The sequence below is a fragment of the Gorilla gorilla genome, chromosome 12, assembly GCF_029281585.2.
Source record: "Gorilla gorilla gorilla isolate KB3781 chromosome 12, NHGRI_mGorGor1-v2.1_pri, whole genome shotgun sequence".
Classification (NCBI taxonomy): domain Eukaryota; kingdom Metazoa; phylum Chordata; class Mammalia; order Primates; family Hominidae; genus Gorilla; species Gorilla gorilla.
Genome location: NC_073236.2, coordinates 108,404,964 through 108,432,081, shown reverse-complemented (window position 1 = coordinate 108,432,081; position 27,118 = coordinate 108,404,964). Strand labels below are relative to the sequence as shown.

The window sequence follows — 27,118 nt, the reverse complement described above, 5'->3', positions numbered from 1 at the left end:
CCTAATATTTATTTACTTTTTCTTTCTTCTTATTTTATTCCCCATTTCTTCAGAGTCAACTTTGTGTACATTCACACAAAGGAGACCTTGTCCAAATAAAGTGAAAATTGAAGTACATGCCCAAGTTGTTTAGAGACTCTCAAACCTTACTTTTAATGATATGAATGGAGACTCTCAGGTTAAAGCAGCAAACTGTGCTATTTGAGGCCAGCTTGATTCTTTGGCTTCTCTTGAGTTGAGGAGACCTAGTTGGTATTCCCCTACCTGTCCAGCGTAAGTTAATATAAGGTGACCAATTTCTTCTGTTGCTAAAAGAAATTAGATCTCTAAAATTGGTGGCTCAGAGAGGGGAATTCAGTGTGGAGCTGATTTCATTTGATAAGATACTTAAATTTCAGTGCCTGCAGAGAAACTCTATTTTGTTGAAATAGAAATGTATTTGGCTCACACCATATATTTATTTCTGTAATATAGCTTAGTATAGTGGAGAAGAGAAAAAAATACTATATGTGGACCTTTTAAAAGAAATCTATTCTTAAAATGTGTTCCTCATTTTATGATAGGAAACTGGGGAGCAGTAGGTAAACTTTGGTAAGGGAATGAAGACCTGAAGATATTAGGTTCCTGGAAACCTTTGTATCTAGAAAATATGATTGTAACTACAACCAGAAAGTTGCAAGCAGACATGGTTGCTGGGGTGATTTGCATCCTAGTTTTATCCAGGTAGAATCCTGATTACACCTGTAAAATGTTATAAGGGAACTGAGAGATTAAACAGATCATCTACCCTTTAATAGCAGTTTTCTTCTTTTATAATCTATTCCTACATGTTATACATTCTCTGATTTAAAAATACAATAATTTTTTGCTTGGGGTTTTCAAAAACACAGTTTTCTGTTTTGTTCAGGCTCAGATTGTGTAGCCTTGGGGACCCTGTTATAGGAAGGGCTGAGACTGCCAAACCATAATCAATGTTTCTAAAGCTTGGCACCATCTCTTCCCTGCAGGCACAGCTCAGGAACGTGATGAATCTCCAAGAAAGATGAATGACTGCTCAGTTTTCTCAGGGCTTGACTGTACTCCCACTAGAATAAGTCTGTGGTGTAGAACAGTGACACATAGTTCCTATCAAAACTAATGACCTGCAGAGCTTTATTCAGCAACAACTCATCTGACTCAAACAAATGAGCTGGACCAAGAGAGCAAAAATCACTGTGCATATGTGGGTGACTCAATAATTGAGCACCCATGGGGTTTTTCCATGGTCCTTGAACTAAATATTTTCTAACTAAGCTCTCTTTCTAAATACTGTGTAAGTACAAACTAATCAGACAGCTTATTTTCCACTTTGGTAATTAACAACAGCAGGGGACAGAGAGAGCTACCAGAGATACTAAAAGGAACCAGTCTTCAATCATGGGGAACTTGACTTTGTTTTCCTGTACTTAGAGGTTGATTTGGAGAAATGTAAAGTCCACACTTTCTATACTATCACAACATGTATCTATATTTTTGGTATATGTAATGAATAATTCTGCAACATTTAAAAAACCAGCATGTTAACTCTAAGGCACACCTTACTACACGGTCTGTGAGAATAACAAAAAAGCTAAGCATGCCCCTGAGACCCCGAAGTTGGGGAGCAGCTGTGGTCTCACACCATTCACTGACATGGTCAACACAGGAGCACAAAACATCAAAAAGGGAGTATGAATTCGCCTTGGGGCCACCAAGTTTTAGAGAGAAAACGAGTAACTCAAGGACATTTTCATGGGGGTCACACCAATATTTGGGAGGGAAATAGGCAGAGAAGTGGAGACTGAGAATTAACAGTCCAAGAAGTAGAAGGCAAACCAAGAGAGAGAAAAATGGGACACCAAAGTAGAAGAAGGGGTTAAGGAGGAGTGATCAGGTGAGGGAACATGGTTTACCAGACGAAGTGGTTCTCTAGCTCCACTTGAACTTTGAGATGGTTGTAGTTCCAACTGGCAGCTTTATTGCAAGCTTGTGAGAAACCCTGAGCCAGCACCACCCAGCTGAGTCTCTCCCAAATTCCTGATCCCCAGAAAATGTTTGTTATTGTAAATTGCTAAGTATTAGAGGTAATTAGTTACATAGCAATAGACACCTAATACAGCAACAGCCATTTCCGTAGAGCAATGGGGTGGAATCCAAGACACATTGGGCTAAATAGTGATTAGAAAAGAGGAAATTGGAAAAGGAAACGTAGAATTCTTTCATAAATCTTGACTGTGAAGAATTTATGAGTAATGACAAAAATAGCAAGGATTTGGCACCGGGGGAAGAGTTTGATTGTTTTTGTTCTTTAATGGGAACCATATTTTTATTTTGAGAGGAAAAAGCCAATAGATAACAGGGTTTGAAGATAAAGATCCTGTGGGGATCTTGATGCTGATGCCATCACAGTGATGAGGAAGGGGATGGAGTGGTGCAGGTTACTGGAACAGTAGGAGGGGAAGAAGTGAAACCCTAATGGCTCCAGCATTTATAACTCTATCTCTTGCTGGCTCTAGGTCATTCTGTAAGCACGCTATCTCTAAGTTGCCTAGTCTTTTCAAGTTCGAAGAACTCTTAGGTGCTCCTAACTGTCCAACCAGGGGCCTTGGATATCAAACTGTAAGACAGGAATGAACTCACAATATGGACACTTTGGTTATGTTTTGGGCATTTAATTTCATCTGATCAAAGCTAGAATTTCATATGGTCTAAGAGCATAAGAGACACGCTGTTCTGGGGTGGTTTGCTACTGAAGGTGGAAGGACCCTATGGGAACTACAATTAAGTCCTTCAGTAAAAGTTACGGGCCCATGATTCCAATGCCATCAATTCGATTTTAGGATAATTCCCTCCCAGCCTGAGCTTTGAATCTTTTCATGCTTTTGCTTAATGTTTTCCTCCACCTGGTATGCTAGGCTCTGCATGGTCAAATTGTAACCAGTTCAGAGGTCACACACTTCATTCTTTGTTTCCTAATGCTGCCTGCTGGTTTTGACATCTCTTTTCTCTGATTCCTGTAGTGTTTTCTTTGTGCCTCTTATTTTTTGTGTTGTGCCTTTTTTTTTAAGTCACTTATCTTCTTATAATAATGCCCAGTTGCTCTATCAACACCTCTGACTCAGAGGCCAAGTTACATTGACCTCAGTATTCTTAATACTTGGCATAGCACCTAGCATATAATACTCTGTCTGAGACACGGTATATAAAATGCATTTGATGTAGTACCTGATGGATAGCAGGTTCTCCTTGAACTTCTGCCTTCCCTTTTGATTGGTTGGAAGGACGAATAACTGTTTGTATAGACGGATGTGTGAGCTGATCAATGGAGAAAGACACTCTGGCAGTTTTACCTGTCCTTGAAGCACTCAAGTAAGTAAAATGCTGTATACCTTAGGAATATGTTACTTCATTTTTTCATATCTGTAGGGAACACTTGGGACTAAACAATTGCACTGAAGATTATTTTCAATAGTATTAAAAATTATTTTCTGACAGTTAGCTGTCATGATTGAGAACTGGTTTAAGGCACTCTAATTATGAAGATCCAGTATGTCTGCAGTTTCAGTTCCCGGTTTCAGAGACCCCTGTGGCTGGGCAAGTGTTCATACCATAACACAAAAAAGCTTTGGTTAAATTTCATCCTGTGAAACATGTATATTCATTATGTTGGTGCCTTTCACTTTTCTCAGAAACAATTACTTGTGTTTATAATTTTGTTCTTATTCAGACAGATCTCATCTTTTAGCTTTGAAGTAGGGGAGAAAAGCACAGAGTACCTAGAAGTCCTGAGGTATAAAAGGAAGGGAAGGAAACCCTGTACTAATGAACACAAGCCTACTGTTATGAAGTGCCAACTCTACCACACACTTGGCGTCTACAATGTCACTTCGACCCTCATCCCAACACTATAAGGCAAATATTGTGATCCTTATTTTACAAATATAAAATCTAATGATGTTGAGTTATTTGCTCAAAGTTACACAGCTAAAAAGCAGCTCAGTTAGGATTTGAATCTTTGATATCTTACTTCAAAGCTTCAGCCTTTGCCACTATACCAGACTGTATTTGTAGCTCATGGATATGAGTAGAACACCTTCCCGGTACTTTTATTAGATTGCAATATATTTACGGAGCCTTTGAAACTCAGTCTTTTAAAAAAACTGTCTCATAAATGTAGTTTTCTCATTTACTTTTTATGATGAACTATTTTTAACTTAGAGAAAACTATAGGGAATAACACAAGCTGTATATCTACATACACATCGACAGCTTTAACAAAGTCTGATAATTTACCATTTTTGCTCCCAAAATGCGTCTCAAAAAAAAAAAAAAACAGCTAGATTGAGCCTTTCATCCCATAATAATTGTACATTCAGTATTCCTATTCCATGAATTGCCTATTCAAGTTCTTTGCCATTTTGGAATTATCATTTTGTAGGAGTTTTGGACATACGTATTGCAAATAGGTCCTTTCAGACTATGGCTTACATTTACCTTCTCTACGGTGTTCTTTTTTCTACAGAAGCTTTTTTTCTTTAAAGATAGTGTTATCAATGATATCCTTTCTTGTCAATTCTTAGTGATTCTTGAAAGAAATTCTTGCATATCTCTTTTTTAAAAACCTTTTATTTTAGGTACATGTGAACGTTTGTTATATAGGTAATTTCATGTCATGGGGGTTTGTGGTACAGATTATTTCATCAACCAGGTATTAAGCTCAGTACCCAATAGTTATCTTTTCTACTCATCTTCCTCCTGCCATCCTCCACTTTCAATTAGATCCCAGTGTCTGTTGTTCCCTTCTTTGTGTTCATGGGTCCTCATCATTTAGCTCCCACTTGTAAGTGAAAACATGCAGTATTTGGTGTTCTGTTCCTGCATTAGTCTGCTAAGAATAATGGCCTTTAGCTCCACCCATGTTCCCAGAAAAGACATGATCTCATTTTTTTATGGTGCAGAGTATTCCATGGTGTATATGTACCACATTATCTGTATCCAATCTGTCATTGATGGGCATTTAGATGATTCTATGTCTTTGTTACTGTAAATAGTGCTGCAATATACATTCATGTGCATGTAGAATGATTTATTCCTCTGAATATGTACCCAGTAATGGGATTGCTGAGTCGAATACTAGTTCTGCTTTTGGCTCTTTGAGGAATTGCTATACTGCTTTCCACAATGGTTGAACTAATTTACACTCCCAGCAAGTGTATAAGTGTTGCCTTTTCTCTGCAACCTGGCCAGTATATGTTTTGTTTTGTTTTTACTTTTTGGTAATAGCCATTCTGACTGGTGCGAGATGGTATCTCATTGTGGTTTTGATTTGCAAATCTGTAATGACTAGTGACGTTAGTATTTTTTTCATATGCTTGTTGGTTGCATGTTTGTCTTCTTTTGAAAAGTGTCTGCTCATATCCTTTGCCCACTTTTTAATGGGGTTGTTTGTTTTCCTCTTATAAATTTAAGTTCCTTACAGATATTGAATATCGGACCTTTGTCAGATGCATAGTTTTTAAATATTTTATCCCATTCTGTAGGTTGTTTGTTTATTCTGCTTATAGTTTCTTTTGCTATGCAGAAGCTCTTTAGTTTAATTAGATCCCACACATCAATCTTTGCTTTTGTTGTGATAGATTTGATGGCTTTGTCATGAGATGTTTACCCATTCTTATGTCCAAGATGGTATTGCCTAGGTTGTCTTCCAGGGTTTTCATAGTTTTGGGTTTTACATTTATGTCTTTAATCCATCTTGAGTTGATTTTTGTGTATGATGTAAAAAAGAGGTCCAGCTTCAATCTTCTGCATCTGGCTAGCCAGTTATCCTAGCACCATTTATTGAATAGGGAGTCTTTTCCCCATTGCTTGTTTTTGTCAGCTTTGTCGAAGATCAGGTGGTCATAGGTGTCTAGCCTTATTTCTGGGCTCTCTATTCTGTTCCACTGGTCTATGTGCCGTTTTTTGTACCAGTACCACATTGCTTTGGTTATGGGATCCCTGTAGTGTAGTTTGAAGTTGGGTAACATGATGCCTCCAGTTTTGTCCTTTTTGCTTACGATTTCCTTGGCTATTCGGATTCTTTTTTGGTCCCATAAGAATTTTAAAATAGTTTTTTCTAGTTCTGTGAAGAATGTCATTGTAGTTTGATAATAACATTCAATCTGTAAATTGCTTTGGGCAGTACGGCCATTTTCATGATATTAATTATTCCTATTCATGAGCATGGAATATTTTGTCATTTATTTGTGTCTTCTCTGATTTCTTTCAGTGGTGTTTTGTAATTCTCATTGTAGAGATCTTTCACCTCCCTGGTTAGCTGTATTCCTGGGCATTTTTTTTGTGTGTGGCAATTGTGAATGAGATTTCCTTCCTGATTTGACTCTTGGCTTGACTATTGTTGGTGTATAGGAATGCTAGTAATTTTTGTACATTGATTTTGTGTCCTGAAACTTTGCCAAAGTTGCTTATCAGCTGAAGCAGCTTTTGGGCAGAGACTATGAGATTTTCCAGATATAGAATCATGTCATCTCCAAACAAAGATAGTTTAATTTCCTCTCTTCGTATTTGTATGCCATTTATTTGCTTCTCTTGCCTGATTCCTCTGGCCAGAACTTCCAATACTATGTTGAATAGGAGTGGTGAGAGTTGGCTTCCTTGTCTTATGCCAATTTTCATGGGGAATGCTTCCACCATTTGCCCATTTAGTATGATGTTGGCTATGAGTTTATCATAGATGGCCCTTATTATTTTAAGACATGTTCCTTCAATGCTTCTTTTATTGAGAGTTCTTAACATAAAGGGATGTAGAATTTTATTGAAAGCCTTTTCTGTGTCTATTGAGATAATCAGCATGGTTTTTGTCTTTAGTTCTGTTTATGTCATGAGTCACATTTATTGATTTGCATATGTTGAACCAACCTTGCATCCAGGGGATGAAGCCTACTTGATCATGGTGGATTAGCTTTTTGATGTGCTGCTGGATTCAGTTTGCCGATATTTTGTTGAGAGTTTTTGCATTCATGTTCATCAAGGATATTGGCCTGAATTTTTCTTTTTTTGTTGTGTCCCTGCCAAATTTTAGTATCAGGATGGTGACTGCCTCATAGAATGAGTTGGAGAGGAGGCCCTCCTCCTCTATTTTTTGGTATAGTTTCGGTAGGAATGATAACAGCTCTTCTTTGTACATACGGTAGAATTCAGCTGTGAATCCACCAGGTCCTGGACTTTTGTTGGTTAGTGGGCTATTTATTACTGATTCAATTCTGAAGCTCATTATTGGTCTGTTCAGGGAATCAATTTCTTCCTGACGCAGTCTTGGGAGGATGTATATGTCCAGGAATTTATCCATTTCTTCTAGGTTTTCTAGTGTGTGCAAAGAGGTATTCATAGTGGTTTCTGATGGTTATTTTTATTTCTGTGTGCGTACTGACAACATTCCCTACATTATATTTAATCATGTTTATTTGGATCATTCTCTCTTTTCTTCTTTATTAGTCTAGCTAGCAGCCTATTTTATTTTTTTAAAAAAAAACATACTCCTGGTTTTATTTTAAATGTTTTGAAATTTTTTTATCTGTTTCCTTAGTTTAGCTCTGATTTTGGTTATTTCTTTTCTTCTCCTAGCTTTGTGGTTGATTTGTACTTGCTTCTCTAATTCTTTCAGTTGTGATGTAAGTTGTTAGTTTGAGAACTTCCTAACTTTTTGATATGGGCATTTAGTGTGAATTTTAGTATGAATTTCCCTCTTGACACTGCCTTAGCTGTGTCCCCTAGATTCTGGTATGTTGTATCCTTGTTCTCATTAGTTTCTTGGTTTCTGCCTTAATTTTTTCATTTACCCAAAAGTCATTCAGGAGCATGTTGTTTAATTTCTATGTAATTGCATGATTTTGAGCAATTTTTTCAGGCTTGACTTCTGTTTTTATCATGCTATGGTCTGAGAGTATGTTTGGTATGATTTGGTTCTTTTGGATTTGCTGAGGATTGGGTTATGTCCAATTACGTGGTGGATTTTAGAGCATGTGCCATGTGGTGATGAGAAGAATGTATATTCTGTTGTTTTTGGGTGGAGAGTTCTGTAGAGGTCTATCAGATCCATTTGGACCAATGTTGAGTTCAGGTCCTAAATATCTTTATTACTTTTCTGCCTTGATGATTTGTCACACACTGTTGGTGGAGTGTTGAAGTCTCCCACTATTACTGTGTGGGAGACCATGTCTCTTTGTAGGTCTCTAAGAACTTGCTTTATGAATCTGGGTGCTCCTGTTTTGGGTGCATATATACTTAGGATAGCTAGGTCTTCTTGTTGAATTGCACCCTTTACCACTATGTAATGCCTTTCTTTGTCTTTTTTGATCTTTGTTGGTTTGAAGTCTGTTTTGTCTGAAATTAGGGTTGTGACCCCTGCTTTTTTTCTGTTTCCCATTTGCTTGGTACATTTTCCTCCATCCCTTTATTGTGGGCCTAGGGGTGTCATTACATATGAGATGGGTCTCTTGAAGACAGGATACCATTGGGTCTTTCTTTTTATTCGGCTTACCACTCCATGCCTTTTAAGTGGGGCATTTAGCCTATTTACATTCAAGATTAGTATAGGTATGTGTTCATTTTATCCTGTAATTGTGTTGTTAGTTGGTTATTATGTTGGCTTGTTTGTGTGGTTGCTTTACAGTGTCACTGGTCTGCATGTTTACATGTGTTTTTTATTAGCTGGTAGCATTCTTTCCTTTCTATATTTAGCACTCCTTTCAAAATCTCTTGTAAGGCAGGTCTGGTGGTAACGAACTCCCTCAATATTTGTTTATCTGAAAAGAATCTTATTTGTCCTTTGTTTAGGTAGCTTAGTTAGGCTTCAACCAAATTCTTGGTTGAAGATTTTTTTTCTTTAGGAATGTTGAATATAAGCTTCCAGTCTCTTCTGACTTATAGGGCTTCAGCTGAGAGGTCTGCTATTAGCCTGATGGGGTTCCCTTTGCAGGTGACCTGCCCTTTCTCTCTAGCTCCCTTTAATATTCTTTCCCTTATTTCAACCCTGGAAAATCTAACAGTTATGTGTATTGCAGATGATCTTCTTGTATAAAATCTTACAGAAGTTCTCTGTATTTTCTGAATTTGACTGTTAGCCTCTGTGGCAAGGTTGGGGAAGTTTTCATGGATGGTATCCTGAAATATGTTTTTCAAGTTGTTTTCTTTCTCCCCTCACCCTTTCAGGGTTGCCAGTGATTCATAGATTTGGCCTGTTTACATAATCCATACTTCTCAGAGGTTTTGTTCATTCCTTTTTAATCTTTTTTCTTTATATTTGTGTGGCTGTCTTATTTCAGTAAGCCAGTCTTCAAGTTCTGAGATTCTTTCCTCAACTTGGTTTATTCTACTGTTAGTACTTGTGATTGCATTGAAAAATTCTTGTGTTATTCAGCTCTGTCAGATTAATTAGGGTCTTTTTTAGATCGGCTATTTTGTCCTTCAGCTCCTGTATTGTTCTATTGTAATTCTTAGTTTCTTTGAATTGGGTTTTGCCATCTTCCTGAATCTTGATGATCTTCACTCCTATCCATATTCTGAATTCTATTTCTGTCATTTCAGCCAGTTCAGCCTAGGTAAGAACTCTTATTGAAAAACTGGTGCAATCATTTGGAAGATGTATGACACTCTGGCCATTTGAGTTACCAGAGTTCTTGCATTGGTTCTTTCTCATCTCTCTGTGTGGGTGTTTTTTTAACTGCACGTAGACTGAGTACAGTCAATAGACTTCTTTTCTGGTTATTTTCTCAGGGCCAAGGCTTTGTGCAGGATCTTTATTTGAAGCTGACTTTCTGTCTTCGGTTTTAGACATGAAACCGCAGGGTATGGTAGCAAGGTATTTTTGGTGTTGAAGCTTTGGGATGTGATCCAGTAGGTGGCACTTAGGTATATTAGTCAGTTGGTGGACTCTTGCTTGGTTGTGTGCCCATCCTTCCATCCGTGTTTTCTCACAGTTGCAGCCATGTTTCCTCTCAATGCTCTGAAAGTGTGGTTTCCTCTCCCCCTTGAGTGCTGGCTGTAGATTGCAGCTTGGTGCTCCTGGGCTGCCCACAGCCACTCTGGAACAAACTCAGTGTTCATGTTCATTCCCTAACTTGGAGGCAGCAGAGGAAGCGACCTTAGTAATGGTTGTGGCCAAGGGTCATTTGCTTGTCTCCTGGGGGCTCCACCCCAAGGAAATGCAGGTCAGCAATTGCTCAGTGCAATCAGCCAGGATGGAAGGTCTGTGCTGTGGGCCCAAGCTAAGAGTTCCCTGTCTGGAGACAAGCAGTGGGGGTGAGACCCATGGGGCATGGACTTGCCTCCTCTCCTTGGGTTGACTGCAGTTTGTTGGAGGTGTGGATAAGGCACTTAAGGTATTTGCTTCTTTGTTAGTCTGAGGGTAGCAAGGCAGCTACACTGCAGAGGCGGTGGCAAAGAGACTTTCAGATGCCCCTGGGGGCTGTGTCCAGGGAGTTTCCAAGCTGCTACTGGCTCAATAGCTCTGGTTAGAGGTGGCTAGAGGCCCAGGCCTGGAGGACCTGCTTGGTGAGGAGATATGGGAATGGGCACCCATGTAACAGTCTGGCCCCTTTTCCATAGAACTTCTGCAATATGCTGGGGCCCTGCTCCAGTCCCTAGTCACCTTGGACTTTCCAGTACCTGAAGGTAACAACAGTGAAGACTGCAAAGCAGTAAAAATAGCAGCCTGCCTCTCCATCTGGGAGCTCCCTCCCAGGGAGATATGGACCTTTTACCATCTCAAACACAGGCGTAGGAGGTAGCTGGAGACCCTGGCTGGGAGTTCCTGCCCAGTAAGGAGGAATGGGACTGGGGGCCTGCTTTAAAAAGTCTGGCCACATTTTCATAGAGCAACTGTGCTGTGCGAAGGGACTGCTTCTGCCTGCAGTTGCCTTGGACTCTCTGAGGCCTGCAGTCTGGATGGCTAAGTCGCCCAAACAGCAAGGATGGTGGCCTGTCCCTCCTTCTGAGAGCACTGTCCCAGGAAGGTTCTGAATCTCTGTTGGCCAAAAAACACTGGCAGGGATGGCTGGAGGCCCCAGTTGGGAGGTTCTGCCTAGTGAGAAGGAAGGAGATCGAGGACCCATTTAAACTAAGCAGTCTGACCACGTTTTCGTAAAGCAGTTGCACTGTGCTGAGGTACTGCTTTCGCCCCCTGCTCACCTTGGACTCTCCAAAGCCTGAAGGCTGGAATAGCTCAGTTGCCTAAACAGCAAAGATGGCCTCCTGCCCCTCCCACTGAGAGCGCTGTCTCAGAGAGGTGCAACACTGTTACTCCTGGCTGACAGGAATTACAAGCCAATGGGTCTTAATCCTGTGAGGTGCCGTGGAAGTGGGGCCTGCAGACTGTCACTGCTCAGCCCCCTGGATTCAGCCCCTTTCCTAGGGGTACATAAGGAGTCTAACAACTCACTTTGCAAGAGTGCATCTGTTTTTGCAGGGAAACCCATAAAGCCCAGGTCTCTAAGTCTCCCAGATCTCTAGGTCTCTAAGGCTGAGCAGCTGCTCTGCAGAGACTCCACATAGCTACATGTGTGGGACTGAAGGCCCTGGTGGAGTGGGTTCACGAGGGGATCTCGTGAACCGAGGATTGCAAAAATCCATGGGAGAAGTGTGGGTTCCCAGGGTCGCACATTCACTCACCACTTCCCTAGGTAGGGGAGGTTGCCCTGGCTCCACGCTGCTCCCGGTGGGCCATCATCCTGCCTTGCTTTTCTTCCTTCTCCTTGGGTGCACTTGTTTCCTTGATTAGTTCCAATGCCTGTACCTGGATATTTTAGTTGAGGTTGCTGTATTTCCTCACCCCTTCCGTTCTTCTCCATGAGAGCCCACACACTAGCTGCTCCTAGCAAGCCATCTTCTTCTTTCATATCTCAAAGTCATAAATATATTCTTTTATTTTTGAGACAGAGTCTCACTATGCTGACCAAGCAGGTCTCAAACTGCTGTGCTCAAGTGATCGTACTGCCTCCACCTCCCAGGTAACTGGGATGATAGGTGTGCACCAGTACAACTGGCAGACTATATTCTATAGTTTCTTCTACAAATCACCTTTCACACATTTAGGAATTTAATCTATCTGTAACTTACTTTTTTGTGGAAAGTGTTACTATTCTAGCTTTTTCCCAAATGGACCATTAGTCAGTTGTCGCAGAAAAATATATTGTAGTACCTATTTTTCTCCCATGTCTTATAAGAGCTGCCATTTTGAAATGAGTTCCCCATCATCATCATGAATTTGTTATTTGTTTCAGTGTCTGTATTCTGTTCCAGCAACATAATTATTTCTCTCTAAGTAAATAGTATGTTTATCTTAAGATCTATACCTTCAAAATAAGTTGTATTTTTGCTTAGAAAATACCTCTAGACTCTTCACAATTATCTTTGCTCTTATTGACCTTTTTTGTTTCATATGAATTTTAGGATCATCTCATAAAGTCACATGAAATATCCTGCTGGGGTTTTTCTCAGAAATGCACTGAATTTATGAAGGGATATGTACAGACTTGACATATTTGTATTATTGAGTCTTATCATCTAAAAACACAGTATGTCTCTCCATTTATTCAGGAATAATTTGGCCCTCAATATGTCTAGTAATGTTCTCTATAAAGGGCTTGTACATTTTTCATCTTTAATAAAATTTATTCCTAAATACCTTTTCAGTTTTCTTGCTACTGTGAATGGCATGTCATTCTACTACACGTTGATTACTGCTAGTGTAAGAAAAGGCTATTAATTTTTGTATGTAAATCTTTTCACCAACAAATTTGCTGGATTCTTTTTTTATTTCCACTTATTTGCTTTCAATATTTTTGAATTTTCTATGTATACAATAATACACCTAAAAATAAAGATCATTTTGTATTTTTTATTTCAATTCCTGTACCTTATATTTTCTTGTCCTACTTAATTTACTATGACTAATACTATACTAAATTGTAAAGACAAGCACACTTTTCTTACTTCTGAGTTTTAGCTATTAAATATGGTGCATGATGTAGTATTTAAAGGACATTATTCGTCAAGTTAAGAGAATTCCTTTCATTCCTAGTTTAGTAAGAGCTTCTTTTTAGTCATTAATCTGTATTAAAAATTTTCAAACGCTTTTTACGTATGTTTTAACACCATCATATAGCATTTCTATTAATCTGTTAATGTAAAGGATTACATTAATAGATTTTGACTGTATATAGTATTACGCATATATGGTATGCAAACATCTTGAGATTTTTGTCTATACCTATAAGTTGACTATTTACAATTTTAATATCAAGGTTATTCCAGCCTCATAAAATAAGCTATGTAGCATTTCATTTAAAAAAATTTACATAAGATAGAAATCATCTGTTCCTTGGAAGTTCAGTAAAACTTGCCTGTAAATCATTCTGGGTAGGATATCTTTTGGGTGTGGAGATTTTAACTAGCAATTCATTTAAATAATGGTCATTGTTAGTGTTTCAGCTTTGGCCATTATAAACAATGTAACTATATTAATCATTCTGGGCCTCAGTTTCATCATTTATACCTACTCCACACCATTTTTATTTTTATTTTTATTTTTTTCATTTTTATTTTTATTTATTTATTTATTTATTGAGACAGAGTCTTGCTTTGTTGTCCAGGCTGGAGTACAGTGGCACTATCTCAGCTCACTGCAACCTCTGCCTCCTGGGTTCAAGCAATTCTCCTGCCTCAGCCTCCAAGTAGCTGGGATTACAGGTGCACATCACCATACCTGACTAATTTGTTTGTATTTTTAGTAGAGATGGGGTTTCACCATGCTGGCCAGGCTGGTTTCAAACTCCTGACCTCAAGTGATCCACCCACCTTAACCTCCCAAAGTGCTAGGATTACAAGCATGAGCCATCGTTCCCGACCTATTATTCATTTTTTTTTTTTTTGGAGACGTAGTCTCGCTCTGTTGCCCAGGCTGGAGTGCAGTGGCACGATTTCAGCTCGCTGCAACCTCCGCCTCCCAGATTCAAATGATTTTTCTGCCTCAGCCTCCCAACTAGCTGCGACTACACCTGCTTGCCATCATGTCTGGCTAATTTTTGTATTTTTAGTAGAGACAGGGTTTCACCATATTGGCCAGGCTGATCTCGAACTCCTGACCTCATGATCTGCCCACGTTGGCCTCCCAAAGTGCTGGGATTACAGGTGCAAGCCACCACACTTGGCCCCTATTATTCATTTTTAAATCTTTCTTTTTGAGACAATTTTGATTTTTTTATTTAAAACTTTTCATATTTATTGGCATAAAAGTTTTGTTATTTGTCATATTACTTTTTTATTTGTAACTATGTCTCCTTTATTGTTAAAAAAATACATATTTTTGCAAGATGGCCGAATAGGAACAGCTCCAGTCTGCAGCTCCCAGTGAGACCAACACAGAAGATGGGTGATTTCTGCATTTCCAACTGAGGTACCTGGTTCATCTCACTCAGACTGGTTGGACACTGGGTGCAGCCCATGGAGGGCAAACTGAAGCAGGGGGGGCATCTCCTCACCCAGGAAGCACAAGGGGTGGAGGGATTTCCCCTTCCTAGCCAAGGGAAGCTGGGACAGACTATAACTGGAGAAACAATACACTCCTGACCAAATACTGTGCTATTCCCACAGTCTTAGCAACTGGCAGACCAGGAGATACCCTCCCATGCCTGGCTGGGCAGGTCCCACACCCACAGAGCTTGCTTACTGCTAATACAGTAGTCTGAGATCAACCTGTGATGCTGCAGCTTGACAGGGGGAGGGGCATCAGCCATTGCTGAGGCTTGAGTAGCTCACAGTGTAAACAAAGCATCCTGGAAGCTGAAACTGGGAGGAGCCCACCGCAGCACAGCAAGGCCTACTGCCTCTCTAGATTCCACCTCTGGGGGCAGGGCATAGCAGAACAAAAGGCAGCAGACAGCTTCTGCAGACTTAAACATCCCTGTGTGACAGCTCTGAAGACAGCAGTGGTTCTCTCAGCATGGCATTCAAGCTCTGAGAACAGACAGATTGGCACCTCAAGCTGGACCCTGAACCCCATGTAGCCTGCCTGGGAGATACCTCCCAGTAGGGGCCAACAGACACCTCAAACAGATGAGTGGCCCTCTGGGATGAAGCTTCCAGAGGAAGGATCAAGCAGCAATATTTGCTTTTCTGCAGCCTCCACTGGTGATACCTAGGCAAACAGGTTCTAGAGTGGACCTCCAGCAAACTCCAACAGACCTGCAGCAGAGGGGCCTGACTGTTAGAAGGAAAACTAACAAACAGAAAGGAATAGCATCAACATCAACAGAAAGGACATCCACAGCAAAACCCCATCTGTAGGTCACCAATATCAAAGACCAAAGGTAGATAAAACCACAAAGATGGGGAGAAACCAGAGCAGAAAAGCTGAAAATTCCAAAAACCAGAGAGTCTCTTCTCCTACAAAGGATCACAGCTCCTTACCAGCAAGGGAACAAAACTGAATGGAGACTCAGTTTGACAAGTTGACAGAAGTAGGTTTCAGAAGGTCAGTAATAACAAACTTCTCCGAGATAAAGGAGCATATTCTAACCCATCGCAAGGAAGCTAAAAACCTTGACAAAAGGTTAGACAAATGGCTAACTAGAATAAACAGTGTAGAGAAGACCTTAAATTACCTGATGGAGCTGAAAACCACAGCACAAGAACTTCGTAACACATACACAAGCTTCAATAGCCGATTTGATCAAGTGGAAGAAAGGATATCAGTGATTGAAGATCAAATTAATGAAATAAAGTGAGAAAACAAGAATAGAAAAAAAAAAGAGTAAAAGAAATGAACAAAGCCTCCAAGAAATACGGGACTATGTGAAAAGACCAAATATATGTTTGATTGGTGTACTGGAAAGTGATGAGGAGAATGGAACCAAGTTAGAAAACACTCTTCAGCATATTATCCAGGAGAACTTCCCTAACATAGCAAGGCAGACCAACATTCAAATTCAGGAAATACATAGAACACCACAAAGATACTCCTCGAGAAGAGCAACCCCAAGACATATAATTGTTAGATTCACCAAGGTTGAAATGAAGGGAAAAAAGTGTTAAGCGCAGCCAGAGAGAAAGCTCAGGTTACCCACAAAGGGAAGCCCATCAGACTAACAGCGGATCCCTCAGCAGAAACCCTACAAGCCAGAAGAGAGTGGGGGCCAATATTCAACATTCTTAAAGAAAAGAATTTTCAACCCAAAATCTCATATCCAGCCAAACTAAGCTTCATAAGTGAAGGAGAAATAAAAATCCTTTACAGACAAGCAAATGCTGAGACATTTTGTCACCACCAGGCCTGCCTTACAAGAGCTCCTGAAGAAAGCACTAAACATGGAAAGGAACAACTGGTACCAGCCACTGCAAAAACATGCTAAATTGTAAAGACCATCAACGCTATGAAGAAACCGCATCAATTAACAGGAAAAATAACCAGCTAACATCATAATGACAGGATCAAATTCAAACATAACAATATTAACCTTAAATATAAATGGGCTAAATGCTCCAATTAAAAGACACAGACTGGCAAATTGGATAAAGAGTCAAGACCCATCGATGTGCTGTATTCAGGAGACCCATCTCACATGCAAAGACATACACAGGCTCAAAATAAAGGGATGGAGGAAGATCTACCAAGCAAATGGAAAGCAAAAAAAAAGTAGGGGTTGCAATCCTAGTCTCTGATAAAACAGACTTTAAACCAACAAAGATCAAAAGAGACAAAGAAGGTTACTACATAATGGTAAAGGGATCAATTCAACAAGAAGAGCTAACTAACCTAACTATATATGCACCCAATATAGGAGCACCCAGATTCATAAAGCAAGTCCTTAGAGACCTACAAAGGGACTTAGACTCCCACACAATAATAATGGGAGACTTTAACACCACACTGTCAATATTAGACAAATCTACGAGACAGAAGGTTAACAAGGATATCCAGGACTTGAACTCAGCTCTGTATCAAGCAGACCTAATAGACATCTACAGAACTCTACACCCCAAATCAACACAATATACATTTTTCTCAGCACCACATTGCACTTATTCTAAAATTGACCACATACTTGGAAGTAAAGCTCTCCTCAGCAAATGTAAAAGAACAGAAATCACAACAAACTGTCTCTCAGACCACAGTGCAATCAAATTAGAACTCAGGATTAAGAAACTCACTTAAAACCCCACAACTACATGGAAACTGAACAACCTGCTCCTGAATGACTACTGGGTACATAACGAAATGAAGGCAAAATAAAGATGTCCTTTGAAACCAATGAGAGCAAAGACACAATGGACCAGAATCTCTGGGACACATTTAAAGCAGTGTGTAGAGGGAAATTTATAGCACTAAATGCCCACAAGAGAAAGCAGGAAGATCTAAAATTGACACCCTAACATCACAATTAAAAGAACTAGAGAAGCAAGAGCAAACAAATTCAAAAGCTAGCAGAAGGCAAGAAACAACTAAGATCAGAGCAGAACTGAAGGAGATAGAGACTTGAAAAACCCTTTAAAAAATCAATGAATCTTTATAGCAGCAGGATTTATAATCCTTTGGGTATATACCCAGTAATGGGAAGGCTGGGTCAAATGGTATTTCTAGTTCTAGATCCTGGAGGAATCACCACACTGTCACATGTATGTTTATTCTGGCACTATTCACAATAGCAAAGACTTGGAACCAACCCAAATGTCCATCAATGATAGGCTGGATTAAGAAAATGTGGCACATATACACCATGAAATACTATGTGGCCATAAAAAAGGATGAGTTCATGTCCTTTGTAGAGACATGGGTGAAGCTGGAAACCATCATTCTGAGCAAACTATCACAAGGCCAGAAAACCAAGCACCACATCTTCCCCCTCATAGTGGGAATTGAACAAAGAGAGCACTTGGACACAGGATGGGGGACATCACATACTGAGGCCTGTCATGGTGTGGAGGGAGCAGGGAGGAATAGCATTAGAAGATATACCTAATGTAAATGATGAGTTAATGGGTGGAGCACACCAACATGACACATGTATACATACATAACAAACCTGCACATTGTGTACATGTACTCTAGAACTTAAAGTATAATAATAATAATAAATCAATGAATCCAGGAGCTGTTTTTTTTAAAGATCAACAAAATAGATAGATCACTAACAAGACTAATAAAGAAGAGAAGAGAGAAGAATCAAATAGATGCAATAAAAAATGATAAAGGGGATATCACCACCAATCCCACAGAAATAAAACTACTATCAGAGAATACTATAAACAACTCTATGCAAATAAACTAGAAAATCTAGAAGAAATCAACAAATTCCTGGATGCATACTCCCTCCCAAGACTAAACCAGGAAGAAGTTGAATCTCCTAATACACCAATAACAGGTTCTGAAATTGAGGCAATAATTAAGAGCCTACCAACCAAAAAAAGTCCAGGACCAGAAGGATTCACAGCCAAATTCTACCAGAGGTACAAAGAGGAGCTGGTACCATTCCTTCAGAAACTATTCCAACCAATAGAAAAAGAGGGAATCCTCCCTGACTCATTTTATGAGGCTGGCATCATCCTGATACCAAAGCCTGGCAGAGACACACACACAAAAAAGAGAATTTTAGGCCAATATCCCTGATGAATATCAATGCAAAAATCCTCAATAAACTACTGGCAAACCAAATCCAGAAGCATATCAAACAGCTTATCCACCACAATCAAGTCAGCTTCATCCCTGGGATGCAAGGCTGGTTCAACATATGCAAATCAATAAACATAATCCATCACATAAACAGAACCAATGACAAAAACCACATGATTATCTCAACAGATGCAGAAAAGGCCTTTGACAAAATTCAACAGCGCTTCATGTCAAAAACTCTTAATAAACCAGGTATTGTTGGAACGTATCTCAAAATAATAAGAGCTATTTATGACAAACCCACAGCCAATATCATACTGAATGGGCAAAAACTGGAAGCATTCCTTTCAAAAACTGGCACAAGAAAAGGATGCCCTCTCTCACCACTCCTATTCCACATAGTGTTGGAGGTTCAGGTTAGGGCAATCAGACAAGAGAAAGAAATAAAGGGTATTCACTTAGGAAAAGAGGAAATCAAATAGTCTCTGTTTGCAGATGACATGATTGTATATTTAGAAAACCCCATCATCTCAGCCCAAAATCTCCTTAAGCTAATAAGCAACTTCAGCAAAGTCTCAAGATACAAAATCAACTTGCAAAAATCAGAAGCATTCCTATACACCAATAACAGACAAACAGAGAGCCAAATCATGAGTGAACTCCCATTCACAATTGCTTCAAAGAGAATAAAATACCTAGGAATCCAACTTACAAGGGACGTGAAGGACCTCTTCAAGGAGAACTACAAACCACTGCTCAATGAAATAATAGAGGACACAAACAAATGAAAGAACATTCCATGCTCATGGGTAGGAAGAATCAATATCATGAAAATGGCCATACTGCCCAAGGTAAGTTATAGATTCAATGCTCTCTGTATCAAGCTGCCACTGACTTTCTTCACAGAATTGGAAAAAACTACTTTAAAGTTCATATGGAACCAAAAAGTAGCCTGTGTAGCCAAGACAATCCTAAGCAAAAAGAACAAAGCTGGAGGCATCACGCTACCTGACTTGAAACTATACTACAAGACTACAATAACCAAAACAGCATGGTACTGGAACCAAAACAGAGATATAGACCAATGGAACAGAACAGAGACCTCAGAAATAATACCACACATCTACAACCATCTGATCTTTGACAAACCTGACAAAAACAAGAAATGGGGAAAGGATTCCCTATTTAACAAATGGTGCTGGGAAACTGGCTAGCAATGGGGAAAGGATTCCCTATTTAATAAATGGTGCTGGGAAACTGGCTAGCAATATGAGAAAGCTGAAACTGGATCCCTTCCTTACACTATATACAAAAGTTAACTCAAGATTGGTTAAAGACTTAAATGTAAGACCTAAGGCCATAAAAACCCTAGAAGAAAACATAGGCAATATCATTCAGGACATAGACATGGGCAAAGGCTTCATGACTAAAACACCAAAAGCAATGGCAACAAAAGCTAAAATAGACAAAGGGGATCTAATTAAACTAAAGAGCTTCTACACAGCAAAAGAAACTATCATCAGAGTGAACAGGCAACCTACAGAATGGGAGAAAATTTTTGCAATCTACCAATCTGACAAAGGGCTAATATCCAGAATCTACAAAGAATTTAAACAAATTTAAAAGAAAAAATCAAACAACCCCATCAAAAAGTGGGCGAAGGATATGAACAGACACTTCTCAAAAGAAGACATTTATGCAGCCAAAAGACACATGAAAAAATGCTCACCATCACTGGCCACCAGAGAAATGTAAATCAAAACCACAATGAGATACCATCTCACACCAGTTAGAATGGCAATCATTAAAAAGTCAGGAAACGACAGGTGCTGGAGAGGATGTGGAGTAATAGGAATGCTTTTACACTGTTGGTGGGAGTGGAAATTAGTTCAACTATTGTGGAAGACAGTGTGGCAATTCCTCAAGGATCTAGAACTAGAAATACCATTTGACCCAGCAATCCCATTACTGGGTATATACCCAAAGGATTATAAATCATGCTACTATAAAGACACATGCACACGTATGTTTATTGTGGCACTATCCACAATAGCAAAGTCTTGGAACCAATCCAAATGTCCATCAATGATAGACTGGATTAAGAAAATGTGGCACATATACACCATGGAATACTATGCAGCCATAAAAAAGGATGAGTTCATGTCCTTTGCAGAGACATGGATGAAGCTGGAAACCATCATTCTCAGCAAACTAACACAAGAACAGAAACCCAAACACCACATGTTCTCACTCATAGGTGGGAGTTAAACAATAAGAACACATGGACACAGGACAGGGAACATCACACCCTGTGGCCTGTCAGGGGGTGGGGAGCAGGGGGAGGGATAGCATTAGGAGAAATAGCTAATGTAAATGATGAGTTGATGGGTGTAGCAAACCAACATGGCACATGTATACCTATGTAACAAACCTGCAAGTTGTGCACAAGTACCCTGGAACTTAAAGTATAAATAATAATAATAAAAAAAAAATATATATATATATATATATATATGTATTTTTTACTTCCCCCACGGTCAGCCTTGCTTGAGGTTTGTCTAGTTTGTCTGTTCCAATAACTGATTTTTAGTATTGTTAAGTCTGTTTTGTTTATTTTCATAATTCATTACTTAATTATTTCCTCCTTTCTGTGTTTACACAGGGTTTCTACATAAATATCAGTAGCAACTTTATTTGTAGCAGACAAAATGTGGAAACAATTCAAACACCCATCAACAAGTGAATGAACAACAGATTGTGGTATCCTAATTTGTCATTGAAATACTACTCATGTAAAAAAAACTCTATTAATACACACAACAGCATAGCCATAACTCAAAAACATTATGCTATTTCCTAAGTGAAAAATAAAGTTTATATTGCATAATCCTATTCATATGAAATTTCAGAAAAGACAAACTAATCAAGAGTGACAAAAACATCAATGATTGTTTGAAGTTGAGATGAGGATGGGGTCATTATTGACTGGTAAGGGGTAAGAGAGTGATGAAAATATTCTATATCTGATTTATTAGTCTGTTTTCACATTGCTGATAAAGACATACCTGGAGGAGCCAAGATGGCTGAATGGGAACAGCTCCGGTCTACAGCTCCCAGCATGAGCGACGCAAAAGACGGGTGATTTCTGCATTTCCATCTGAGGTACCGGGTTCATCTCACTAGGGAGTGCCAGACAGTGGGCGCAAGACAGTGGGTGGAGTGCACCGTGTGCGAGCGGAAGCAGGGCAAGGCATTGCCTCACTCAGGAAGCGCAAGGGGTCAGGGAGTTCCCTTTCCTGGTCAAGGAAAGGGGTGACAGACAGCACCTGGAAAATCGCGTCACTCCCACCCACATACTGTGCTTTTCCGACAGGCTTAGGAAATGGCGCGCCGGGAGATTATACCCGGCACCTGGCTCGGAGAGTCCTACGCCCACGGAATCTCGCTGATTGCTAGCACAGCAGTCTGAGATCAAACTGCAAGGCGCAGCGAGGCTGGGGGAGGGGCACCCGCCAGTGCCCAGGCTTGCTTAGGTAATCAAAGCAGCTGGGAAGCTGGAACTGGGTGGAGCCCACCACAGCTCAAGGAGGCCTGCCTGCCTCCATAGGCTCCACCTCTGGGGGCAGGGCACAGACAAACAAAAAGGCAGCAGTAACCTCTGCCGACTTAAATGTCCCTGTCTGACAGCTTTGAAGAGAGCAGTGGTTCTCCCAGCATGCAGCTGGAGATCTGAGAATGCGCTGACTGCCTCCTCAAGTGGGTCCCTGACCCCTGACCCCCGAGCAGCCTAACTGGGAGGCACCCCCCGGTAGGGGCAGACTGACACCTCACACGGCCAGGTACTCCTCTGAGACAAAACTTCCAGAGGAACGATCAGACAGCAGCATTCGCAGTTCACGAAAATCCACTGTTCTGCAGACACGCTGCTGATACCCAGGCAAACAGGGTCTGGAGTGGACCTCTAGCAAACTCCAACAGACCTGCAGCTGAGGATCCTGTCTGTTAGAAGGAAAACTAACAAAGAGAAAGGACATCCACACCAAAAACCCATCTGTACATCACCATCATCAAAGACCAAAAGTAGATAAAACCACAAAGATTAGGAAAAAACAGAGCAGAAAAACTGGAAACTCTAAAAAGCAGAGCGCCTCTCCTCCTCCAAAGGAACGCAGTTCCTCACCAGCAAGGGAACAAAGCTGGACGGAGAATGACTTTGACGAGTTGAGAGAAGAAGGCTTCAGACGATCAAACTACTCCGAGCTACAGGAGGAAATTCAAACCAAAGGCCAAGAAGTTGAAAACTTTGAAAAAAATTTAGACAAATGTATAACTAGAATAACCAATACAGAGAAGTGCTTAAAGGAGCTGATGGAGCTGAAAGCCAAGGCTCGAGAACTACATGAAGAATGCAGAAGCCTCAGGAGCCGATGCAATCAACTGGAAGAAAGGGTATCAGTAATGGAAGATGAAATGAATGAAATGAAGCAAGAAGGGAAGTTTAGAGAAAAAAGAATAAAAAGAAACGAACAAAGCCTCCAAGAAATATGGGACTATGTGAAAAGACCAAATCTACATCCGATTGGTGTACCTGAAAGTGACAGGGAGAATGGAACCAAGTTGGAAAACACTCTGCAGGAAGTTATCCATGAGAACTTCCCCAATCTAGCAAGGCAGGCCAACATTCAGATTCAGGAAATACAGAGAATGCCACAAAGATACTCCTCGAGAAGAGCAACTCCAAGACACATAATTGTCAGATTCACCAAAGTTGAAATGAAGGAAAAAATGTTAAGGGCAGCCAGAGAGAAAGGTCGGCTTACCCACAAAGGGAAGCCCATCAGACTAACAGCAGATCTCTTGGCAGAAACTCTACAAGCCAGAAGAGAGTGGGGACCAATATTCAACATTCTTAAAGAAAAGAATTTTCAACCCAGAATTTCATATCCAGCCAAACTAAGCTTCATAAGTGAAGGAGAAATAAAATACTTTACAGACAAGCAAATGCTGAGAGATTTTGTCACCACCAGGCCTGCCCTAAAAGAGCTCCTGAAGGAAGCACTAAACATGGAAAGGAACAACCGGTACCAGCCGCTGCAAAATCATGCCAAAATGTAAAGACCATCGAGACTGGGAAGAAACTGCATCAACTAACGAGCAAAATAACCAGCTAACATCATCATGACAGGATCAAATTCAAACATAACAATATTAACTTTAAATGTAAATGTGCTAAATGCTCCAATTAAAAGACACAGACTGGCAAATTGGATAAGGAGTCAAGACCCATCAGTGTGCTATATTCAGGAAACCCATCTCACATGCAGAGACACACACAGGCTCAAAATAAAAGGATGGAGGAAGATCTACCAAGCAAATGGAAAACAAAAAAAAGTAGGGGTTGCAATCCTAGTCTCTGATAAAACAGACTTTAAACCAACAAAGATAAAAAGAGATAAAGAAGGCCATTACACAATGGTAAAGGGATCAATTCAGCAAGAAGAGCTAACTATCCTAAATATATATGCACCCAATACAGGAGCAACCAGATTCATAAAGCAAGTCCTGAGTGACCTACAAAGAGACTTACACTGCCACACAATAATAATGGCAGACTTTAACACCCCACTGTCAACATTAGACAGATCGACAAGACAGAAAGTTAACAAGGATACCCAGGAATTGAACTCAGCTCTGCACTAAGCGGACCTAATAGACATATACAGAACTCTCCCCCCAAATCAACAGAATATACATTTTTTTCAGTACCACACCTATTCCAAAATTGACCACATACTTGGAAGTAAAGCTCTCCTCAGCAAATGTAAAAGAACAGAAATTATAACAAACTGTCTCTCAGAGCACAGTGCAATCAAACTAGAACTCAGGATTAAGAAACTCACTTAAAACCACTCAACTACATGCAAACTGAACAACCTGCTCCTGAATGACTACTGGGTACATAACGAAATGAAGGCAGAAATAAAGATCTTCTTTGAAACCAACGAGAACAAAGACACAACATACCAGAATCTCTGGGACACATTCAAAGCAGTGTGTAGAGGGAAATTTATAGCACTAAATGCCCACAAGAGAAAGCAGGAAAGATCCAAAATTGACACCCTACCATCGCAATTAAAAGAACTAGAAAAGCAAGAGCAAACACATTCAAAAGCTAGCAGAAGGCAAGAAATAACTAAAATCAGAGCAGAACTGAAGGAAATAGAGACACAAAAAACCCTTCAAAAAATGAATGAATCCAGGAGCTGTTTTTTGAAAAGATCAACAAAACTGATAGACTGCTAGCAAGACTAATAAAGAAGAAAAGAGAGAAGAATCAAATAGATGCAATAAAAAATGATAAAGGGGATATCACCACCAATCCCACAGAAATACAAACTACCATCAGAGAATACTACAAACACCTATACACAAATAAACTAGAAAATCTAGAAGAAATGGATAAATTCCTCAACACATGCATTCTCCCAAGACTAAACCAGAAAGAAGTTGAATCTCTGAATAGACCAATAACAGGAGCTGAAATTGTGCCAATAATCAACAGCTTACCAACCAAAAAGAGTTCAGGACTAGATGGATTCACAGCCGCATTCTACCAGAGGTAAAAGGAGGAACTGGTACCATTCCTTCTGAAACTATTCCAATGAATAGAAAAAGAGGGAATCCTCCCTAACTCATTTTATGAGGCCAGCATCATCCTGATACCAAAGCCGGGCAGAGACACAACAAAAAAAGAGAATTTTAGACCAATATCCTTGATGAACATTGATGCAAAAATCCTCAATAAAATACTGGCAAACCGAATCCAGCAGCACATCAAAAAGCTTATCCACCACGATCAAGTGGGCTTCATCCCTGGGATGCAAGGCTGATTCAATATATGCAAATCAATAAATGTAATCCAGCATATAAACAGAACCAAAGACCAAAACCACATGATTATCTCAATAGATGCAGAAAAGGCCTTTGACAAAATTCAACAACCCTTCATACTAAAAACTCTCAATAAATTAGGTATTGATGGGATGCATCTCAAAATAATAAGAGCTATCTATGACAAACCCACAGCCAATATCATACTGAATGGGCAAAAACTGGAAGCATTCCCTTTGAAAACTGGCACAAGACAGGGATGCCCTCTCTCACCACTCCTATTCAACATAATGTTGGAAGTTCTGGCGAGGGCAATCAGGTAGGAGAAAGAAATAAAGGGTATCCAATTAGGAAAAGAGGAAGTCAAATTGTCCCTGTTTGCAGATGACATGATTGTATATCTAGAAAACCCCATTGTCTCAGCCCAAAATCCCCTTAAGCTGATAAGCAACTTCAGCAAAGTCTCAGGATACAAAATCAATGTACAAAAATCACAAGCATTCTTATACACCAATAACAGACAAACAGAGAGCCAAATCATGAGTGAACTCCCATTCACAATTGCTTCGAAGAGAATAAAATACCTAGGAATCCAACTTACAAGGGATGTGAAGGACCTCTTCAAGGAGAACTACAAACCACTGCTCAATGAAATAAAAGAGGATACAAACAAATGGAAGAACATTCCATGCTCATGGGTACGAAGAATCAATATTGTGAAAATGGCCATACTGCCCAAGGTAATGTATAGATTCAATGCCATCCCCATCAAGCTACCAATGACTTTCTTCACAGAATTGGAAAAAACTACTTTAAAGTTCATATGGAACCAAAAAAGAGCCCGCATCGTCAACTCAATCCTAAGCCAAAAGAGCAAAGCTGGAGGCATCACGCTACCTGACTTCAAACTATACTGCAAGGCTACAGTAACCAAAACAGCATGGTACTGGTACCAAAACAGAAATATAGATCAATGCAACAGAACAGAGCCCTCAGAAATACTGCCACATATCTACAACTATCTGATCTTTGACAAACCTGAGAAAAACAAGCAATGGGGAAAGGATTCCCTATTTAATAAATGGTGCTGGCAAAACTGGCTAGCCATATGTAGAAAGCTGAAACTGGATCCCTTCCTTACACCTTATACAAAAATTAATTCAAGATGGATTAAAGACTTAAACATTAGACCTAAAACCGTAAAAACCCTAGAAGAAAACCTAGGCATTACCATTCAGGACATAGGCATGGGCAAGGACTTCCTGTCTAAAACACCAAAAGCAATGGCAACAAAAGACAAAATTGACAAATGGGATCTAATTAAACTAAAGAGCTTCTGTGCAGCAAAAGAAACTACCATCAGAGTGAAAAGGCAACCTACATAATGGGAGAAAATTTTCACAACCTACTCATCTGACAAAGGGCTAATATCCAGAATCTACAACGAACTTAAACAAATTTACAAGAAAAAAACAACCCCATCAAAAAGTGGGCAAAGGATATGAACAGATGCTTCTCAAAAGAAGACATTTATGCAGCCAACAG

General features: G+C 39.8%; 1 protein-coding gene across 3 annotated transcripts in view; it reads right to left on the bottom strand.

Annotated features, from left to right (window-relative positions):
- XDH (xanthine dehydrogenase) overlaps positions 1-22,389 on the bottom strand; it is a 163,251-nt gene extending 140,862 nt beyond the window's left edge. Inside the window, exon 1 of one of the 3 annotated variants that reach the window (XM_055378822.2) lies at positions 21,748-22,389. In XM_055378822.2, the coding sequence (XP_055234797.2) occupies positions 21,748-21,802 (55 nt within the window). In that variant the 5' untranslated portion in view covers positions 21,803-22,389. The remainder of the gene's footprint in view (positions 1-21,747) is intronic. The other 2 variants (XM_055378823.2, XM_055378824.2) reach the window with 2 other exon arrangements.
- Positions 22,390-27,118: the final 4,729 nt, after the last annotated feature.